This window comes from Tasmannia lanceolata, unplaced genomic scaffold, assembly GCF_043159265.1.
Source record: "Tasmannia lanceolata isolate RefF3 unplaced genomic scaffold, GAP_Taslan_0.1 ptg000016l, whole genome shotgun sequence".
NCBI classification, from domain to species: Eukaryota; Viridiplantae; Streptophyta; class Magnoliopsida; order Canellales; family Winteraceae; genus Tasmannia; species Tasmannia lanceolata.
In genome coordinates this window covers 8,328,464-8,350,770 of record NW_027518693.1, presented here as the reverse complement: position 1 = coordinate 8,350,770, position 22,307 = coordinate 8,328,464, and the positions used below count along the sequence as shown (strand labels likewise).

At 37.8% G+C, this 22,307-nt stretch overlaps 2 protein-coding genes across 2 annotated transcripts; both read right to left on the bottom strand.

Moving 5' to 3' along the window:
* Positions 1-1,215: 1,215 nt before the first annotated feature.
* LOC143849030 (Polymerase/histidinol phosphatase-like protein) lies at positions 1,216-10,825 on the bottom strand. Its single transcript, XM_077358083.1, has 5 exons — positions 10,362-10,825; positions 4,018-4,142; positions 3,040-3,351; positions 2,758-2,927; positions 1,216-2,082 (listed from the first exon to the last, which is right to left on the bottom strand). Exons 1-5 carry the CDS (start codon positions 10,698-10,700, stop codon positions 1,667-1,669), a joined length of 1,362 nt encoding a protein of 453 aa, XP_077214198.1. The 5' UTR covers positions 10,701-10,825; the 3' UTR covers positions 1,216-1,666.
* Positions 10,826-16,447: 5,622 nt separating this feature from the next.
* LOC143847823 (elongation factor 1-alpha-like) lies at positions 16,448-21,679 on the bottom strand. Its single transcript, XM_077356601.1, has 3 exons — positions 21,543-21,679; positions 18,176-18,664; positions 16,448-17,602 (listed from the first exon to the last, which is right to left on the bottom strand). Exons 2-3 carry the CDS (start codon positions 18,635-18,637, stop codon positions 16,721-16,723), a joined length of 1,344 nt encoding a protein of 447 aa, XP_077212716.1. The 5' UTR covers positions 18,638-18,664; positions 21,543-21,679; the 3' UTR covers positions 16,448-16,720.
* Between the last annotated feature and the right edge of the window lie 628 nt (positions 21,680-22,307).

The following is a 22,307-nucleotide window of genomic DNA, read 5'->3' as shown; positions in this document are numbered from 1 at the left end:
ACCTCTGCTAATAATTAGTTGAAAGCATATGAAGGTAATGCTCCACCACTCAAGATGAAGCCCAGTAACCCAGTTGAATGCAAGCTAATATGGAAAAGATTGAGCAGTCATCTTTAGTTATTATTTGTATAATTGTATGGACAAGATTTAATTCATTGCATAATTGCACTGCCTTACATTTGCACAGAATGAGGATCAGACATGACCGCCAAAGGCCTGCTTACATTGCCTAAGTACAACTTGCTTTTTGTAAGAAAAGAGAATGACTCCTGAAAACACTTTAGAATCCTCACTGTTCAGAAACTTAGTCCGGATTGGAGTTCATCAAATTCTAATTTATTTTTTCATCAATAATCTGTGTGTAATTTTAAAAAAATCTTGAACTTCCAATTGGTTATTAGGTGCATAGAAGGCAAATAGCAGTTAAGTTGTAGAGGAAGAATCAATTGGCGACAAGATCTAAAGATAATAATCAAGTCTTTAAATTTCAGCTTCGGTTTTGGTTTAGGCACCACGGAAATTAAAACATTTAAGTTTTGATTGGAAATTTTGATGAAAATCTTGTAAAAGCACGGAAACGTATGGAAATACAAGCAAATGATAAAAATTTAAGAACAAACTTCAAGAAATGCTAGAATAAGCACAAATACAAATTTGCAATCATCACATAAGCAAGACAATCATCAATGAGGAATGATTGACTGAAGAGCGGCCTTGCACAAACCGGTTACAAGGGCTCCCCCATTGGTCCATCTCAAGACAATGCATTTATAAGGGCACAAAAAATATGGAAATGATGTTGACAACTTTAAAATTACAAGAACAATAAATGCAGTTTGTTGTCACATACCAATAGGAGCACCCTTGTAACCGGTATTTTGCAAGGGCGCACTTCAATCTATCATTCCTCATCTTCAGTAATAGTTTAACAACAAACACCAAGTGACTGTTGTTGCACATATCTGATAAGTCAGTACATACCACACATGTCACATGTAATTCATATGAATATTTACCGATAATGCATACACCACAGTTTATATGCAATTCATATAAATGTAAGTATATAACACATCTTATTATAGTATACCAATGGTACACTACAGTTTGATTTTGGTATGTGTTTCAGTTTCAATATGAGCTTTGGTGGAGATGAAAAAATAGAAACCTTTTCGGTCGTTTCGTGTCATTTTCGGGAAAAATGTAAAACCATGATAATAACAGCAATCACACATCAATAATATTGAATATAATGAAATTCACAGACACATTACTGGAAGAAAAAGACTCAATGAATAAGAATGGATCTGCTCACAATTGTTTTACCTGAAATGAATGGTCCATTATACAGGTACCACTGAAGGCAACGGTAATGGAAATTTTGAGTCACAAAAAAACTGAAATTTGGGAAATGCTAAGACAAAATAAAATGAGAAGGTTGACTCCGAAGCATTTTTCACACCTTAAGTTGGAAAAACACAACTCCAGCTGTATAATAGACTGGTAGTGATGAACGAGAAGCTGAACCAAAACTAAGTTGAGGAATTTGACACCAAATACCCAAGCACATTTAGTTCCAACAAAAATTTCATTGTCAATGATTCTCAAAGGATGCTCCAGATATGCTGGGAGGGAAAAAATTGACAAAATTGGATAAAATTGATACTTATCTACTAATAACAGACATCTCGAAACCACCCTTACTAATAACAGTGTGTGAAAGCTTCAGCCTTAGTGCCTCAAGTTCAAGAGCCTGTCTTTCCTCCTTAGTCAACCAAGAAGACAGGCACAGATCAACAATGTCTTTGCCACAGCTTAAGGTTGTGTCTCCCTTGTGATCTTTTACTCTCCCGAACCCCAGAATGTTATCTAGGTTTGATTCGGATGGGTCTTCAGAGAAACTTAGTAGTACATCCTTCAAAGCATTGCACCAAATGGGTCGAGCAAACTTAAGAAACTCGTGCACAGCTAAAACTGGAAGAGTGACACTTCCCAAATCGGATTCATCGTGGCCACCTCTTCCATGATAATCTGATCCTCCAAGCTTCAAAAGCTCATATGCATCAGCTAAATCACTGAATCCTGCAAATTAGAGAAACAAGAAAAATAAACATTTGTTGGCATACAAGAGAAGTACAGCAGAACATTAAAAAAATCAAGAAAAGAGGAGCATTATGCCAGGATCATGGTTTTAAATTTCCACCGAAACTGACACGAAATGACCGAAATGTTTCCATTTCCATCCCCACCAAAACCGAAACTGAAATGACAGAAATGCATAAACCAAAATCGTAAGTGTAATAGTATTATACTATATTACGATGTATTACATAATTATATGTATATGAAATGTGTGCAAAATGTGGTGCATGTATTATGTACTAATATTTACAAATATTTATATGAATTACATGTGAAATTTTGTATGTACTAAATTACCAAACATGCGTGACAATGCATCTTACTAGGTGTTCGCTATTTTTAGACCATAATGGATGGTAGTCTCGCTTATCTGATGGTTTCCAAGTGTGTATTTGTGCTCACTCTAGCATTTCCTGAAGTTTCATCTTTAAATTCTATCATTTGCATATGTTTCCTTGATTTTATAGGGTTTCCACTGAAACCGAAATGTTTCCGAAACATTTCCGTAGTGGCCGAAACTGAAACCAAAATTTAAAACTTGGCCAGGATAATAAAATAGTTTGACTAAGAAACTGAAAACTAAAAGTCCATTGAAGCACTTCCAAAACACCATACCTGCCAATTTTCCATCACTTCTGTAAACCTCCATAGCATGAAGCCCAGCCGCCTTCAAACTCTTGATAACTGCCACAGGGTTTTTTAATGCCCACGGATGAGCCAAAGCTGCCACACCCCCAGTTCGGCAAATCAATTGGACAGCCTCTTCAGCAGAAGGCTCACTACCCCTGACATAAAAACAACAACTTATGTTAAAATAAATGAAAGCTTTAGATATTATCTTAGTATGTAAAAACATAAATCAATCTCATGTAAGAGCTCTAAGCTTCCAATTATTACGTAGCGTAGGCGGGTCCACCATCGTGCAGATATTTGTTGAAAGCTTGCTTCAGATTCTCAACATGGCCGGCTTCAACCATGGCACGAGCCACATGCAACCTCCCAGGAGCCACTCCATTCCCTGCTATCTTGGTGACATGCTCCCATTTAAGAGGCATTTTGAGGTTGTTTAGCTTTGATAACATATCTTTGGCACGCAGATACCGCCCATCCCTTATATTGGCCAAGCAATTTTCTAGTTCCTCAAATCTCACAGGCCCGCAGCTACCATAATATGCAAGGATATGAACAGGCTCCTCATTTGAATCTCCTCTGTTAATTAACCAGATTTCAGATAGCAACAATAAGTACAAGGCGTAAATCACAAAGGAATCTAACATGAGTAGCATAGTTCCTCTGTTCATGCTATTCTGGAAAAGTTGATACAATCATGTTCTTAAATTTTGGCCGAAATATTTTGATTTCGGCTGCTAATGAAACAAAATCTACTTGGATTTAGAAAAAATACCAGCTTTCGCCCAAAATTTCGGGATTTTGTTAATGTTTTGGTCAAAATATATGGAACATGCAACTTTTAAGATTTTTAAAAAAGAAAAGAAAAGTTTATGTCGAAACCTCGACAAAAATCAACTCCACTCGCAGAAAAGATAACAGCAACGAGATTCTTCAAGATATTTCTTATGAAATGATAAAAATTAAAAAGAAAAACTACTGGTGAAGAATCTCATGTGGAAATCGGTCGTGATTTCGTATTCCATGATTTTATAAGATTTCGACAGAAATTTCATACCAAAACGGAATGTTTCCATTCCGCTGATGACCGAAACCGAAATTTAAAACCTTGGATATGATTAACCAGCCAGGCCGCAGAATTTGAGACAAAGGGAACATTTAAAGATAATAGGCATTCATTGATTTAAATATTTGCATACAAACCTAACCTATAGTTCTAGCCCAGAATTACCATGTAGTGATTACCTTGGAGAAAATATTGTACTGATTTCAACACCAGGAATTATCCTAATGCCAAATTTACGAGCAGCTTCAAGGGCCTCTGGTATGCCAGCCATGGTATCATGGTCTGTCAGAGCAAGTACTTTCACCTGTTCTGAACACACGGTAATTAAAATCATTGTTCATCATCCATTAAACAATAAAGCAAGAAAATCAAGTAAGGAATCATTGAAGCCGTAAAGTTGATGTTTTAAACAGTAATTAGTGAATTTAATACAAAAAGGTTTTATGATATAGAGGAATAATGTAGACATTTTGAGCTTATTTTAATATTAAGATCCAAAAGATGAAAGGAGGAAGATCTTGAGCACAAGAATCTGATAGTTAAATCAAAATGTCAAAAGATGTTTACCAATTTTGAGCTTATTTTAACATTAATAAGCTTAATCATGAAAGGAAGTGTAGGGCATGAAATCATTTTAATATTTTAACCAAAAGGATGAAATCATGAAAGGAAGAAGATTTTGAGCACAAGAATCTAATACTTAAATCAAGATGTCAAGAGATGTTTACCAACAAAATCCAACTTTTCAAATTATTATAAGATATATGCAGCCAAAACCTTTAATCAGAAAAGTGAAGTGTAGGGCATGGATACTGCTAATAAAGCATTTCAAACACAAGGGTGAAAGAGATGCAAAAGATGTTTACCAACAAAATCCAACTTTTCAAATTATTATGAGATATATACAGCCAAAACCTTTAATCAGAACAGTGAAGTGTAGGGCATAGTGCTAATAAAGCATTTCAGACACAGGTCAATGAGATAAACAAGAAAAACCTCACCCAACATTTCCTCATTCTTGCTAGTTATTACATAAAGTTTCGAGTGCCATTATCAAAACAAAGGAGTTAGAATACTATTTCACATTATATATGCTACATATATATGGGAAATAATATCCTCTGCACTACTGTTTAATAATGGCATTCCTCTCTTTGATTAGAACTTTTCTTATCTACCGTTAAAGATATTTCAATTCCCAAAAGAATATTAATAGCCAATCAGAAAAGTTTTTAACAAAGTTAGTGCCATTAGCAATACAAGGGACTGCAGATATCACATATGTGCGTGTTTTATGTATGTATGTGTGGATTTAAGTCATTCGATCTCCTTTTCTATTGTCTTCTATCCAAGACCAGTTGCAGTGGTTGTGGCTATCTGATGTAGTTCATCCTTTCCAAACTTTTGAAGGAATTGAAGATCCAACCATGTAATACAACCCGGGGGGGGGGGGGGGGGGGGGGGAATTATCAACATAAGAGCAGGAGGGGAGTTCATCCCACGAAATCGGGGCCCATTCTTTATTTCCCTAGGAGTGCTAATTTGGGGTTTTATTTTAAGTTGTTTAGTTACATGATAGGACCCACTTTTTTTTTTTGAATGGTTGATAGGGTCCACTTTCTTTTATATAATCTAATTTAAGTTAAGTTAGTTAACTTAAATTATATGGCTCATGCCATTTAATTTTCTTTTAAGTCAAGCAGGTGGGGGTACACTGAGTTTTAAGAGTTTAAAGTGAGTTAATTTCATTCGAAGTAAGATTGAAAGGAAATTAGTTTTATTTCCATGGGATTGAGGGCTTTAAAGTAGAAGTCATGCTAAAAGTGTATGAGTACCAATGTAAGCCAACTTTTGGGGCAGTTTTGAGATGAATAAGGAGGGTTTTTTTAGTATTTTTTCAGCTTTGTGTTTTCTTGTAGTGTTTTGGAGGAAGAGGCTTCTAGAATTGAAGAACTGATACTTAATCTCTGCAAGGCTTTTGAGAACTAACATACAACTTTAATTAACCAAGGACAAGTCTTCGTTTATCAATTTCTACATATGGATTTACTATTATCTATGCAAAGGTTAGTAGCTGTAATATTTCTGCAATTTAATCCTGTTGTGGTTTTGTTCAAAAAGTACAGTTACTTGTTACATGAAAATTATTGGACAAATAGTACTTTCTATTTTTAGGAGTCCCGGTATTGTATTTGTGCATGGAAATACGAATCAGCCTTAAACTCACAAAATAAAATTACAGCAGTAATTCAGTTCCAATTATACAAAAACTATGGATATTATTGTTACTCAATTTCGAGGGTTCTGGATCAAAATCTTTATATTCGATTAGTATAGGATTGTTTTACATCATTTGATATCAAAGCATCCATACTAGAATCATATTTGCACCAATCGGTATCAGAGCATCAATACCAGGATCTTTCCTCCGTTATTTGGTATTAGACCATCCCTACTAGAATCAGATTTACATCAATTGGTATCAGAGCATTCATAGTAGGATCTATCTTGCATTACTACCACACCACCAATAAAACCATTGCTACAAAAAAGAAAAGGTAAGCGTGCAGATTCCCCTCTCCCTTCACAACAAAGGCAACCTCGATGAGGATGTCAGTTGCAATTTTTCCATGGGCACATCTCCTCTTATGAGTTATGACCCAATTGACCCCTGCGAACATCTACTAGGCTTTGTTAGATTTGTAGCGGTATGTTAGGATCACACCAAACTAGAACTTTTTGAGAGTTTTCAACATAGTGAATAGAGATGTAAAATGAGTTGAGATGAAAGGGAGATCACATATTTCGAGCTTGAAAGAGTGGAACAAACCAAATATCTCTCGTTCTTTTTTGAATGGCTAGAACAAACCAAATCTCAACAATATTTGATGAAAGGAGGGATCAAGATTTCACGAAGGAAATCTAAAGAGGTGTCTTCTCCATGGATAGGGATAAAGCACCAAATCCTAATGGGTTCACCATGGCTTTCTAACAAGACATGCGGGAGTGTATCAAAGGTAATATAATGAGGATGGAGGAGGAATTCTACGATATGAATACAATTAATAATAGCATCAAAGCAACGTCCATCACTCTTGTTCCAAAGAAAGAGGAGGCCAAGCAGATTAGAGATATTAGATTGATTAGGTTGCTGAAGATTATATAAAATCATTGTTTAAACATAATGGGAGAGATAATCTTCCCTTTACAGGTTGCTTTTGCGGAAGAAAATGAAATCTTGGATGGTGTGCTCAACATTAGAGGATGCTTGGAGTCCTGAAAAAGGTAAGATAAGACTAGAGCAGTGTGTAAAGTCAATATAGAGAAAGCCTGCAATCATATACGGTGGGAGTTTGCAGATTATCTCATTGGAAGGATACGCTTTGGGGGAAATGGTGAGGTTGGATGAAGGAATACATCTTGAGTTTGTCCTTTTCGATTCTTATCAATAGGGCTCCCAAATATTTCTTTCAGAGCTCTGGAGGCATTTGGTAAGAGGGCACGCTCTTGCAGTTCCTGTTAAAATAGTGGGCAAGGTGCTAAGTATAGTTCTTTGCTTGGCCAAAGAGAGGATTATCCTCGAATCTGATTCTATCAATTTGTATGGCACTAATCCGGCTCCCTCTTCTTCTACCACTTGCTATGCCATGAAAATAGGTTGTGTTCTTCTTTCTTTTCTTTTTTTTGAAAATGAGAATAGGTTGTGTTCTTGTCTCCATCTTTCAACCATTTGGCTCTGGACCTTTGCTTCCAGTAAAACTCATCCTGGATTATCAAATGATTATATTCCTCTTTGAGATTTCCCAAATTCTCCATTACCTCCTCCCCAACCAAACCCTCCTCTTCCCCTAGATTAATCTCCTAGATTTGAGATAACACCAAAGCTTTCCTTTTGGTCACTGCCCAACTATTATCCCTGATACATTCCTCTCTCTCCCTCTCTACCAATCATGAACCCAACACCTCATGGGAGCACTTGTTGCCTCAAACCACTAAACCTTGGAGATCGGTACCCCTGATACATTCCTTAATCTTAGTTTTTACATAATGGAGCTTTTTGTTAATCACCACGTCTGTTAGGCCTGAAGCCATAGTCTCGTTCGACCAGTCAGCCAACCTCTCCTTCATTTTAGAAATCTCCAGCCACAGTAGTTCAAAGAAAAACGAGGGTGGCCAAGAACTAAAAGGGAATGATCCGAAATAGTTATGGGCAAAGCAACCTGGTAAAAATCGGGATTATGAGAGATCCACCCAGGGAAGATAAAAAAATCTATCAATCCTGCTCATAATGTGATTTCTAGACCATGTGTAATACGCTCCACATAAGGAAAGATCAATGATCTTAGCCGGTTAATGAAATTGGAAAACGCCTTCATATCTAGGTTGCTACTACTCCTGACAGCCCTCTCTTCTACAAATCTGGTGACATTAAAATCTCCTCCAAGACAACAAGGAAAAGATCATCAGCTCCTGGTATCATCCAATTCCTCCCATAAACGGGCAAGATCTACCGCCTAATTATGCACATACACACATGTGAAGATCCAGATTGAAACATTGGCAGTCTTTCTAACAACCATTGTCATTGTGAAAGATCCTCTAAGGTCATAAACTAGATGAAACGCTGAGATGTCTCAAATGAAGAGATATCTCTCCTCCCCCACCCCCACCCCAAAAAAAATCCCACTGTGCATATAGGGCAGCAAAATCCTAGCTAACTCTGCAACCCAGATCTCTGATTACGGCTATGTTCATTTCATTCATTTTAGTTTCTTCAAGACAAACAATCTTTGGTTTCTGCTTGCAGACCAATTGTTTCACTTGGGCTTTTTTATCCAGGGTGCCAAGACTCCAAATATTCCAGTTAAGTATCTTAAAATATTACCACTAAAAAAAAGTATCTTAAAATATTATGCCCCTGTTTTAAATTATGTCAATCAATAGGAAATGCAATGGGGAGAGACATTTTACCTGAAAAGAGATGCAATGGAGGGGCCAGAAAGAACATGCTATTCAACATCATTCTTATAGGAGTTTCCTTTTTGGAATCTTTTAGTTTTTCTTTTTTCATGTTTCTACTTTTTAGAGATAATTAGAAAATCCATCGCAAAAAGAAATACAAAAGAAATTGAGTGGCAGCCCAACACACCCTCCTCCAAGGGCTTGCAAATATCCCACAACACTACCAAAGGGATCCCCTCCCTAGCACCTTCACCACTATAAAGAAATGTAATTGATCCCCATATATTCTCAAGCTTGATAAGTGCTTGGCTATGGGATGATCCCAACAAAGAAAATGCTCCCCTTCCAAGCAATCAACAACAGACCTGTGCCCTTAATAAATATACCTCATTCATAAACAAAAAAACCAACCTAACAACAGATTGGAAAACCACCACTATGACAGGCAATTATGGAGTGACATCATGATACTCAATAAAACAAAATGTCCACCACTCTTGACCATATAAAGCATTAATCAGTCACCACTTCAACAAACGAGAGAAAATAGAGAATGGCAAAGAAGCGCCCTCTGAAATTGCATGGAAGATAGAACTAATGGCCTCTAATTAGCAAAATCTGAGCGCGCCCACGAGATATATATATATATATATATATATATATATATATATATATATATATATATATATATATATATATATATATATATATATATATATATATATATATATATATAGAGAGAGAGAGAGAGAGAGAGAGAGAGAGAGAGAGAGCACGCAATTCTGACATGTCATAAGCATTTGGTATATCAAACTTCAGTCAAATGCGTTCAAACCCTAAACTTACTGCTGGCTCGATCTCCCCACCGACAGCCACCATGCATCAAGGATCTACGATTCGCTTACAACCAAAATGGTAATTGGCAAAGCCGATCACTCCCCTATCCCTCAATCCCAAGGTTTCAGCTGTTACTATATGAATTAGGTGCAAAAGTAAAAAAATTATTTGCAGAGGTTGGCACATTCAGTTTATTCATTTTATTAAAACTCATGTATTGCTGAATCGAGTTGAAGTAGAAAATCAATACAACCATTTCTCTTAGTGAAACAACATTTACCCACAAATACCCACCAACTAAAAAAAAACAAACACAGGAAGCAGAATAAGTATACCGGTCAAAAGATAATTAGAATCCAACAGCTCAAAAGAATAAATCAAAGATACCGGTCGAACTAAAATCCCAAAATAAAATAAACAACCATCCCATCACCTACCCACAAAGGAAAACGAAACAACCATTCAAAAAAATGAAACAAAACCAACAAGAACTACCAATAACAAAACCAGAGCAAGTAATTTCGAGAAACACCATCTCATGTATTAAAAACAGAATCGAAGTTAAAAACCAAAGACAATTACCAGCAGCAGAACTGAAAAAGAACCCATCTCAGAATTTCAATAGCAAAATCAAATATGAGAACCCAATTGAACACCTAACCATAAAAAATAACAAAAAAGACCAACAAAAGAATTAAAAAAAAAACTAAATTCATGGACTCACCCCTTTTCTATGGGCTCTCTCAATGAGTGCTGAAGGAGATAAAAACCCATCACTGCAAATGGTATGAGAGTGGAGCTCAAAGACCACGGGTTGTAAGATTCGATGGGTTTTGGGCACTTGAAAATCATCAATAGGATGAGATGGGGATTCTAGGAAAACCCATTGATTGATAGATTTGGAAGCTAGGCACTGTTCAGCGCTCATCTTTTTCTTCTTGTTTTTGTTTTTCTTCTTGTTTTTCTTCTTCGTCTTCCCGTTACTGTTGCTATAACTGTCATTCTTCATCATTTCTTTTTCTTTTACAAAGATCCCTTCAACGTGAAGAGATGGGTCTGGCATTAGGGTATCCCAAGACCAGAACAAGGACCGACAACACCTCGATTTGTTTCAGTTTCTCATATATTTCAGCTCTTCCCGTTATCTTCTGGGAAATGATATTTCCACCCTCGTTATCCTTTGTTTGTCTTTTCCTGAAAGATGATGAAATTATTAGTCAAAAAGAACAAAAGTAGGTGGAAATGAGAAGGGGATGGAAATATCATTTCTCAACCTTTCAGAAAAGTGAAAAAAAATTTCTTTTGTTTTTTTTGGTTTAGGGTACTGATATTCCCACTACACACTAGAGGTGCAACTTGGGTCGGGCTTAACCCGAACCCGACGGGTTCAACCCCATTTTCACTCAGGTTGGGTTGCAGTTCCTCGGGTTCGGGTGGATTAGGGTTGGGAAAAGCCAACCCAATTTAATTTCGGGTATTGTTAGGGTTGAGGCAAGAGGGCGAGCCTTAGCGCAATGGTAAGGACGTAAGGTCACTCCATTTTGACCTGGTGGTCACGAGTTCTAGTCACAGAAACAGCCTCTCTATAAAGCAGGGGTATGTAGCCCTCCCCATATGGGTTGGGTTGAGGCATTGGCAACCCGACTTCCGTCCTCTAATTTTATCTTGATTTACAGGCGTGTTGGGTTAGGGTTGAGAGACTTACAGGCGGGTTGGGTTAGTGTTGACCATCCTCAACCCAAGTTGCATGCCTGCTACTCAACTTCTCATTTATTATTTAACCAGCTGTCAAAACCTATTACAATTCCCATAAAAGCTCTCAGAAGTCCTTTAAAAAGAAAAGACAAAGTGAGTTCGTTTCATTATTTCCCTTTTCCCCTAGATGCTGATATTTGGGAAATGGGGGCGATCCAAGACGGTTTTCACAAGATGAACAATCCAGATCAGATATCTGTCACATACATCATGTGTAGACATGTACAAACAACATTTGGTATGAAGTATAAGAACAGCAATACATTAAAAAAGATACGTCTGCGTAAGGTAGGGGCCCATATATATGTAATCAAGACCGTTGATTTTGTAGAATATAAGGAATCGACCCAATTGGGCTTGGTCTCATCTCAAATTGTCATCCCATGCGTAGGATAAAAGCACTACAAATACAAAAACGGAAATGTGCCAATATTCCATAGTAAAAAACTTTCATAAGGATAAAAGTAAGCATAATGATACCCCCACCCCCGAACGGTTTATGTGAGAATGGTTTACTGCTTGAGAATAAATTCACCTCCTTTAACATTTTTCTTTGCCTTTAAAACTTAAAGAATAACGTTGGTGGGTGGGGGTATTTTATCCGTAGAGTGGGTTATCATCTCCCTTTTCTTAATCTAGAAGGTCTTACCGAATTATTTTTTACTATGATAGGCGCCACCGGCTTGCTTAAGGGAAACGTAAGTGCTTTTGGGGGTTCCACATAGCCTTAAGAATTTACAGAGGGCCCACCAATTGCTGAAGGTAGTAGACGCAGTTTAGGTGGGCTCAAAACGATGTACTTCAATCATTTTATGAAGTGGGCCCACCTCGGGGTTGGGTCTGTAGCTCAATGGTTGAGGCTTTGTATCTCAGCCTTGAGGTTGCAGGTTCGATCCAGGCTTACCTCACCAAAAAAAGGTGACCCACCTCTAATAAGCAAAGCACTGTGTACATCAAACAATCCGTATGCAGTACCATACATCATGATCGAATTGATATCAATGTATAAATAAATATAAGCATTTATATGATATACAGGCATGTATTTAGATATAGATAGGGGTGGCAATGGTTTGGTTTCGGTTCGGTTTGACCCCCAAACCGAACCGAACCAAAATTTGAATCGGATTGGTCTTACCAAACTGAAACCGAATTTTCGGTTCGGTTTCGGCGGTTTCGGTTCGGTTCAGCCAATTTTGCCACCCCTTACTCATAATCATTGAAATATTCGGTTTCAGTTCGGTTTGATCTCCAAACCGAAATTTGAATCGGTTTCGGCTCGGTTTCTGTTCGGTTCGGCCAATTTTGTCACCCTATCTAGACCTTTGTTATAACTCTGTGATTGTTAATAAACTCTCTTTGATCAGTAGGCGCCATTAAGGAATAATGTAACCAAAAAACAAAAAATTTGTGTCCTGACTTTGTGATTGTTAATTAGTCTGTAAATATTACATTGACTGTTTTGAATCCTTAACGTGTGGACAGGAATGTATTTGATATGGCTGAGGAAAAGGGTGTACTTTTGAAGATACGGAGAAAGCAACTTTTGAAGATATGAAGACAGGTTTTGGCTTCTTTGTTACGCATTAGATGCTTTCTTCCACATCAGTCAACAGAGAAGATTTGGTTCTCCACTACACTGCTCTGCACACAACCCTAGGTTTCAATTCCCTCAATTCAATGCACCCTCCCCTTTCTATCTCATTTCATTTTCTTCTTGTCACCTTCTACAGTTACAGATAACTTGTCTTTGTTCTCTCTCAGTAAAAGACAAGCGGAGCAGGATTGGGCTGGCTCTATTGAAGCTCATAGTCAGATTTAATCTCCTAATTTGATTGTTTAGTGGCTTTTTCATTGGAATAGTTTTTATTAACTATTAGATTATAGCCTTAGTTGCATTGTGTTCTGAAATAGAATAGGTTGTTGCTTATAAGTTTTTATATCAACTGGTCTCTAACTCTTTATCCCTGAAAATTAGTTTTATCTCAAAATCTACAACGAGAACGACTTTGCATAAGGTCACTTTTATGATCCCTGAAAATTACTTTCATCCTAGCTGGTAACGAATGGGTAAAATGAGAAAATTTTCAAATGAATTTTTACCTCCTCAGGTGGCAAAACGTGATTAGGCCCAAAAAAAATAATATGGCGGGTTAAAGTTAGAAAGTTAGCCAAAAAACAGGTTTAATACATTTAAAATGTGTTTGAACGTTTCCTAAATGGGGGTGTTTTGCTAACTATGAGTTGGGTTAGGTTAGGGTTGGCAGAAGCAACCGGATATCCGGTTTGGGTCGTTAGGGTTGATGTCTTCGGCAAGCCCGACTTGACCGAACCCAACTCCCATTCTCTAATTTTATTGCGATGAGAGTTCGACCAAACCCGACCCAACCCAAATCAATTTGGAAAAATTGGGTTAGATAGGTTAGATTAGGGTTGAGAGATTTAGAAGCGGTTGGGTTAGGATTGACCCTGTTGGGCACAAGGGTCAAGTTGGGTCAGGTTAGGATTGAGGGAATGGAATCTCGTATTGGGCTGCAGCTAGCCCAACCCGCCCCCCCCCCCCCCCCCCCCCCCCCAACAAAAGAGGGCAGAAACGTTGGTTTCCCCTCCAATAATTGTCCAATTTCCACGGGATGCAGACTACGCTCAGACCACATTAATAGTAGCAGAGTAGGCAGATCACATGAATAGTAATATTCAGAGATTGCTTGACCCAACAAAGCATGGCAGACTCATGATTTATGAACTGAGAGCATACAGGCGATGACAGATTCAGATTCATGATTAACTACACCCTTGGCCCTTGCTTTACCCTTTTCCTTTGCTTTTTTTAACGACTTCAATACCACTTGAAAAAAAAGGCTCCACCCACAGCGATAATTCTACTGCCAGTTGCTTTAATGGACCTCATTCTGCAAATATCGCACCAAACTAATATCCCTAACCAAACAATCCTGCAAACTGAGCACACTACTAGACCTGGCAAACGGGTGGGCTGGGCCGGGCCCGGTTTGACCCGGCCCGTACGGGTCAGGGTCAAACGGGCCGGGTCAAAATGACCCAGAAAATTTTACATGTCACTATGCTTGGACCCGCACCTAGCCCGTACGGGCCGGGTCGACCAGCGGGCCACCCTTGATTTTTAGTAAATTTTTGTTTTTCTGTTTTTTTTATAGGTATTATTGCCAGCCACCTCTTCAAAGGCTACTTCTTGCCCGTCCTTTCAATTGTATGTGTTGAGAGATTTGTCATTGTATGTGTTGAGAGATTTGTCTTATTAGACGTGATGAAAACTGCACATAAATACTATTTATGAAAAGGTGGCTGGCAATAATAAGTACCAAAAGAAGCTAGTAATAATAATCCTAGGTACTAAAGTTTTGGAGGAAAATTACGGAAAAAGAGTACCGAAAAAGTTAATGACAATTACGGAAAAAACTACAAAGCAGAGGTGTAGAAATATGACAATTACGGAAAAACTACTTAGTTTCACTTCTACAGGCCACACAATGTTGACCTGGACCCAGAAATTACGGGCGGGCCGGGTCGACCCGCGGGTCCGGGTCAATTCTTGCCAGGTCTACACACTACTGACATTTCATATTTTATCAGAAAACCCTCTTCCACGCCACAGACATTTCATATTTTATCTGTGAAGCTCAAAAAATAAGCAGCCGAGATAAAATCTCACCCAGCACACGACAAAGTCACGGATCATCTAAGGGCTCAGCCTATGTTCAATCTATCAAGTATAATACCGGTTGCCCTCACCTTTGATCGATCCAACCTATAGTTGCCCTCACCTTTGATCGATCTATCTCAGCTATTAACCTCCAGAGCCACACCTTCATTCAATCTAAGATATACACCATATGACCAACACTGAATATGGCATGGCGGAGGAGATTCTTGGTAACTATGAACTATAAAGCCAAGGATTTTGTGTAAAATGATGAGACAATTCCCCTTTTTTTTAAAAAAATAGAGATAACGATTTATTGAAACCTAACAGAAAGGTACACTACAGTAGCATGGGGACAAGGTGTCCCAAGCAAAACTACAACTACATGGGACACAAGATCAGAGTCCTAAACTCTACATTGTTTTCCCTTCTAGTTCTGTACTACACACCACAATCTCCACTTCTTCAATCTCAACACCATCCTTTATTAATGAATCTGCCTTATCATTGGCCGAACACAACATATGCCCGAAACTTAGGATTGATTATCCGTGCTAATTTCAGCAATTATCCCTGCTAGTTTCCAAGGGCCATTCGCTTCATATGATGCCCACCCTAAACCATTTGCGAGTCTCCTTCAATCGAGACAATTCTCCTTTACTATTGAATGATGGTATTGAAATAATATCTCAGATGAAAAATGTTAAGTTGGGAGCCCCATCCCATGAAATGAACGTACGTACTTTGCCTAATAATCCACAGGTGGACCCCCCACCCTGAGTTCTTGAGGGAGGGCCACATTAAAAAAGAAGACTGAACACACAACAGGCAAAATGGCTATCAATTTGAAGGGCACTATTCAGAATAAATAAACCCCAGTTCGAAGAAATCACTCCTCCAGGGGGCAAGCAGAAGCCTTGCAAGGGGCACTATTTCAGTGCAAATTAAACTGAAACTATTCCTGATTCAAGAACGTAAATATATCATCACTTTTGACACGAGAGGGAACATCAAGTGACCTCTGTATGAATCATTCGAAATATGTTCCTTGGGATAAGCAAGATGGAAATAAATTGAGCCCAATGGTAGTCGAACCCATCCCCCAAAGTTCTGCAAAACCCCTGGCATTCTCCATTAGACAATGGGCGCTCGATCAAGTAATCAGAGTCACCAAATTAAACAGTGGGAGAACCAAGATGGGTTCAGATAAGAGGTGACTAGGTGAGTTCCAACTAATAAATGAAGAACAGACATCAATGGGATCATTGCTGTCCAATTGTCATCAGATGTGGGTGGAAGACAGTATAATAATATAAATCTGTCACTCCATTCATTCCCCCAAGGAATTTCAAACATAAAATAAACCCCCCCACTACTGAAACAACGATTTTATTTTAAGGTCTTTCAATTCAAACTAAGACCCAACATACTTCAAAACGACAAACTAGAATCTCAAATTAAACATAAGATCCATAAAAGAAAAAAACAGCAGACAAAACAAAATGGTCTCTTAAAGCGGCACCTCACACATACCTTTGCCACCGCCGATCAAGCACCCAGTTCTGCATCCAAACACTCGACACCGCGCTAGTTGACTCGAAACCCCTAACAGTGCTCAGCCACGCTGATGCACAACTCTTATCGGTTCACTTTTTCTTTGCAGCTGATTTGGTGACCTTAGCACCAGATGGATCCTTCTTCTCCACGCTTTTAATGACACCCACAGCAACTGTCTGCCTCATGTCCCTCACAGCAAAACGTCCCAAAGGAGGGTACTCCGAGAAGGTCTCCACCACCATCGGCTTTGTAGGGATCATCTTCACCATTCCAGAATCCCCATTTTTCAGAAATTTGGGTTCCTTCTCCAGCTCCTTCCCCGACCGCCTATCAATTTTCGTCAAAATCTCTGCAAACTTGACTGCTATGTGTGAAGTGTGGCAATCCAGAACTGGAGCATACCCATTTCCAATCTGTCCCGGGTGGTTCATGATAATCACTTGTGAGGTGAAGTTGGCTGCCTCTTTAGCGGGATCATCCTTGGAGTTAGAGGCAACGAACCCACGCTTTAGATCCTTAACAGCAACATTCTTAACGTTAAAGCCAACGTTGTCACCAGGGAAGGCCTCTAGGAGAGCCTCGTGGTGCATTTCCACAGATTTAACTTCAGTGGTGAGACCAGTTGGGCCAAATGTGATAACCATTCCAGGTTTGATGCTTCCGGTCTCAACACGACCAACAGGGACAGTTCCAATGCCACCAATCTTGTAGACATCCTGAAGTGGAAGGCGGAGTGGCTTGTCTGAGGGACGCTTTGGCTCCAGGATCATGTCCAGAGCATCGAGAAGTGTAGGGCCCTTGTACCAATCGAGATTTGAGGATCTCTCAATCATATTGTCACCCTCAAAACCGGAGATAGGGACAAATGCAATCTTTTCCGGGTTGTACCCGACTTTCTTGAGGTAGGAAGAGACCTCCTTCACGATTTCATCATACCTTGCCTTTGAGTACTTGGGAGTGGTAGCATCCATCTATAAACAGATCAATCAAAGAAAGAACATCAGGTTACTATTAATGCAGGAAGATAATGAAGAGAAATGTATTCACTTATCATCAATGGCTGAGCTAAAAAAAGGACAACATGAAGAGACATGCTTATCTATCCCCAAGGAATAAATTTGTACGAGAACAAACATGAATACTTAAATTGTGCTATAAACCCCAATACTAGACAATGGAGTGGACTATGGAACGAAGTGCATCAGACAGAGTAACTAGCCTAGAATGAATTAATTTTCATTTAAACTTTTTCAGTAATATAAAGAAACAAAACTGAAGTAGTTGATAAAACATGATATGATCAGTAATAACTAAATCCATCTTTAAGGTTGGAAAAGTGAAAAGCATCTAAGGCGGTAAGATTGGGTAAAAAGCATCCAAAATTCTGAGTACTTCCACAGTTTCCAGAATATAGACCATCTATCTATTATTTCATTAGTACCTTAAAGTAAATTGGAGGAGTAAATAAAAGAAAAATCAACTCCCACCAGCTTACTAGCACCATTTAATTGTAGAAAAACAATATACCTAGAGTAACATTATACCTTGTTACAGCAACAGATCATCTGTCTGACACCAAGAGTAAACGCAAGCAATGCATGCTCACGGGTCTGGCCATCCTTCGAAATTCCAGCTTCAAAACCACCAGTGGTGGAGTCAATGATGAGGACAGCACAGTCAGCCTGGGATGTCCCAGTGATCATATTCTTGATGAAATCACGATGACCGGGGGCATCAATGACAGTGCAGTAGTATTTTGTGGTCTCAAACTTCCACAGAGCAATGTCAATGGTGATACCACGCTCACGCTCGGCCTTTAGTTTGTCAAGCACCCATGCGTACTTGAATGACCTCTTGTTCATCTCAGCAGCTTCCTTCTCAAACCTCTCAATCACACGCTTGTCAATTCCTCCGAGCTTGTAGATGAGATGTCCAGTAGTTGTCGACTTACCAGAGTCGACATGGCCAATGACCACAATGTTGATGTGAACCTTCTCCTTACCCATTACTGTTTTGCTTTAGAACTAAAAAAGCTACAGGATAAAAGAAAAATAGAACAAAATCAGATTGAAACACCAATCCATACATAAAAACTAAAAGGTGCCAGAGGTAAACATCAACAGAAGATTAAAAAGCATTATTAGCCACGATGCGGAGGGTAGTATTCTGCTTTAAAGGATTTTAGCAAACAAATATTGAAAGCACTCAGCGCTCATGTAGTTCTTATAGATTCACAACACTAACTAGCATATTCTTCAACGTGTATCACAATTTCTAATGCTGCCCTAATTACTCAATGTATTAAAAGCTTACACAAATAAACAAATGCCAAAAAGTGTTCTACTAGTAAGATGCCAACTGCAACAAAACAACCACCATTAATGTTAAAAAAAAAAAAACCATTTAAAAACTCTTACATGGAATTAACATGAACAATGAGAACTAATCACAAAAACAATATTTCATCAAATAAACTGCACACTACTCAGACTAAATGCCCCAGTATAAATTAGTTATTAACATGCAGAAATTAATAAAACACTTGAGAGAAAGAGGACTATTGCACTTATGAGTGGAACCTAAAGGGTTCAGGTAAGGAACTTTAGGTAAAAGGACATAAAGGTAAGTAAAGTCAGCTATTCAAAAACTGTTCACCACCGCAAAAGTTACACGGTGGATCATTTCAAACAAGTCAATTAAAAAAGAAGCCAAGTAAATAAAAATGATTTATATGAATGATAAAGAGAAGATATTCTAAACATCTTTGTCCGACATACATTGACCCTCATTTTATGAAGTGTGCATTTTATTTTTTTAAATAATATCCAAAGAATTTATTAAAAAGAGGAAACCGAGATGGTCAAAGTCCAAAAATCAAAAGAAGAGAAACAACCGGCTACCCACAAGAGAAAAAAACCACTGTAGCACAAAATTAATCAATCAGTGATTGATTAGCTAATCCAGCAATGGAATCAGCTATCCACTTCAGCTTCCAAAGATTAAATTCTAAATGTCGGCGTGGGACTGTTGCCAAAGATGCCAACAATGTAGACTAAGATAAAAGCATACATGTAGAATGCAACATATACACACAAAAGAATAAACACACTCCAAGGAATATAATCAAGATAACAATGCAACTCAAGGGTAGGACTGTTGATTAAAAACGCCTCTGAAGTAGACTAAGGCAAAAGCATGCATATAATGCAAAATGCACACACAAAGTACAATCCATTTGGGAGACCTAACTTCCAAACTTTTTTCAAGACATGATGGTAGTCAGTTACAAAAGGAGGTAGCAGTAAAGGGAATAGCAACAAGAGATTAGAGAGCACGCAATTTCATAATCCATGGCATTTGAGGATCATAAAACTCCAAATCAACAATGCATAGATGAGACATGAAACAGAGTACAGTCTGTACCATAAAAGTAAAAGCCACCTTCAAACAGAATTGTAACAGAGTACAGTCTGTACCATAAAAGTAGAACCCACGTTCAAAATCTTGCTTACTTTAAAATCTAAATGGAACATCTCCAACATTTCTAATAGCCCTTTACAAAGGGAAATGATAAATGCGCCCCTTTTCAACACATGGGACACCCAACTGCAGTGTATGTGGCGATCACATCCGTTGAATCCTTCTGACGTGAAGTACATCATTCCCTCTGCAGTCATTGATACACTGCTGCTGGGTGTCCCAATTGATGAAAAGGGGCGCATTTATCATTTCCCTTTCCAAAATAGTGGGGAAATCAGAAAGAATGACCATCTAAAGTGCCTACATCAATCATTAAAAAAAAAAAAAAAAAAAAAAATCTCGTCACAGCATAGAGGTTATTGACTTCTTAGGGCTACAGGCACAACTTAAGTCTAATTAAGATAAAACTTTAATCATAAAAAAGCGAGATAATTTCTCAAACTGATCTATTGAGAAAGTAAATAGATGCTGAATCTTGTATTCACCATCAGACAACCAAATCGAAAAAAAACAATGGGAATCACGTCAATATAACAACACAGAATCATGATCCACTCTGAAAGGATTATATGAGCTCCAAGCAAAAAAAATTTGAGACTTTGCGAACTTGCGAATCATGATAGTTACTCAAAACTAAGATGATCTAAACATATATCCATCAAAAATAATGATATACTTTCTTTAAACCAGAGAATATAAAGAAACTCGTCAGAAAATCATACAAACACAGAACTCAGCAGCAGCTATACAATTAAAAAATTATATCAGAAAAGCTAAAACTACTGATCCACAATCTCATATGGTTCTATCATGCAAAACATAAAATAAAAAATATAAGAAAGAAGAAGGAATTACCATGACTACGAAATGAAAGACCAGAACATGCAATAAACAAAAGAATAGAGCAGATCTTGAAATGAAAGACAATCGTCAGAAAATAATACAAACACTTAAATCATCAGAAGCTATACAACTACAAAAAAATATCAAAAACCCTAAAACTATTGATCCACAATCTCATATTAATCTACCATGCAAAACACAAAATAAAAAAATATAATATCAGAAAGAAAAAGGAATTACCTTGACTACGAACTGAAAGACCAAAACATGCAATAAACAATAGAACAGAGAAGATCTTGAAGGAAAGCTAAAGCAAAGAACAATCAAAAACAAAAATGAAAGCATGAAACCTAAAATCTCTTATCAAATTCCACTGGATCAAAGAAAAGAAATTGGATAGAGATACAGACGATGAATCGTATCACCATAAAAATAAATCCTACCAGAGAAACAAAGAGAATCGGCAAAAGTTTGAGAGAAAACAGCTCTATCACAAAAAAAAAAAAAAAAAAAACAAGATTTTCCTACGATTTTACGCATAAAAGAGGAGATAGCAAGAAAAAATTAGGTATTGGTGAAGAAATTCACCTTAAATCGGAAGAGATCTGAAGGAAGTTCCACAGTAGTTGCTAGTTTGCTACCGCTGTGGGAGAAATAAAAGATGTGAAGCAAAACCCTAGATGATGGTTTATATTTATCGGCAATTTAATTACGAAATTAGCCCCATAGTTCCCCCGAGTAGAAAGGGCATTTTCGTCTTTTCGGATTAAAAATCCAAACCTCCGATCCAAGGTATCAATGCCCTATTATGCATTAATAAATTATTATTTTACGTTAATTAATACTTTTGGAAAGTAAATTAATTAATACTTTAATTTGATACATTGGTGTTGAAAGAGATCTGGACCGTTCATTCATTGAGAAACCCTAACAGAGGTTTCTTATTCAATGTCGAAACTGACCTTTACTTGCAGATAAGATCTGAACCATTCATTTGTTTTTCATCGCCGTAGATAGGTCACGTCCCCAAAATCGTCTCCAAAGGATGATCCTGGCCCTTCGATTCATAAAGTTCTTTCTGAGCCATCCGTATTAGCAAAAACTATGGAGAATATTTTGGTAAACAACCTATCTACTACAGGGGACAAACAAATGAACGGTTAAGATCGTCCAAAGAAGAAGTGGTGTTCAATTTACATTTTTCAAGTACAAGCACACCAAACTATGGACCTATACACAAACTGCTGTTGTCTATGCTTTATAAGCTACTAGGAACAAAAGAAAATTCTGAAATGAAGACATCTGTGTGAAAATTTCTGAAATGAAGAGATAAAGAGAGATTTTATTTTCAAG

Bases quoted from the DNA above. Each gene is read 5' to 3' on its own strand.
- LOC143847823 (XM_077356601.1), bottom strand. From the start codon at position 18,637: ATGGGTAAGGAGAAGGTTCACATCAACATTGTGGTCATTGGCCATGTC. The intron at 17,603-18,175 runs GTATAATGTTAC...ATCTGTTTATAG, and splicing joins TGATCTGTTGCTGTAACAAG to ATGGATGCTACCACTCCCAA.
- LOC143849030 (XM_077358083.1), bottom strand. From the start codon at position 10,700: ATGCCAGACCCATCTCTTCACGTTGAAGGGATCTTTGTAAAAGAAAAA. The intron at 4,143-10,361 runs GTGAGTCCATGA...TGTTCAGAACAG, and splicing joins AGAGAGCCCATAGAAAAGGG to GTGAAAGTACTTGCTCTGAC. The intron at 3,352-4,017 runs GTAATCACTACA...GTTAATTAACAG, and splicing joins AGTACAATATTTTCTCCAAG to AGGAGATTCAAATGAGGAGC.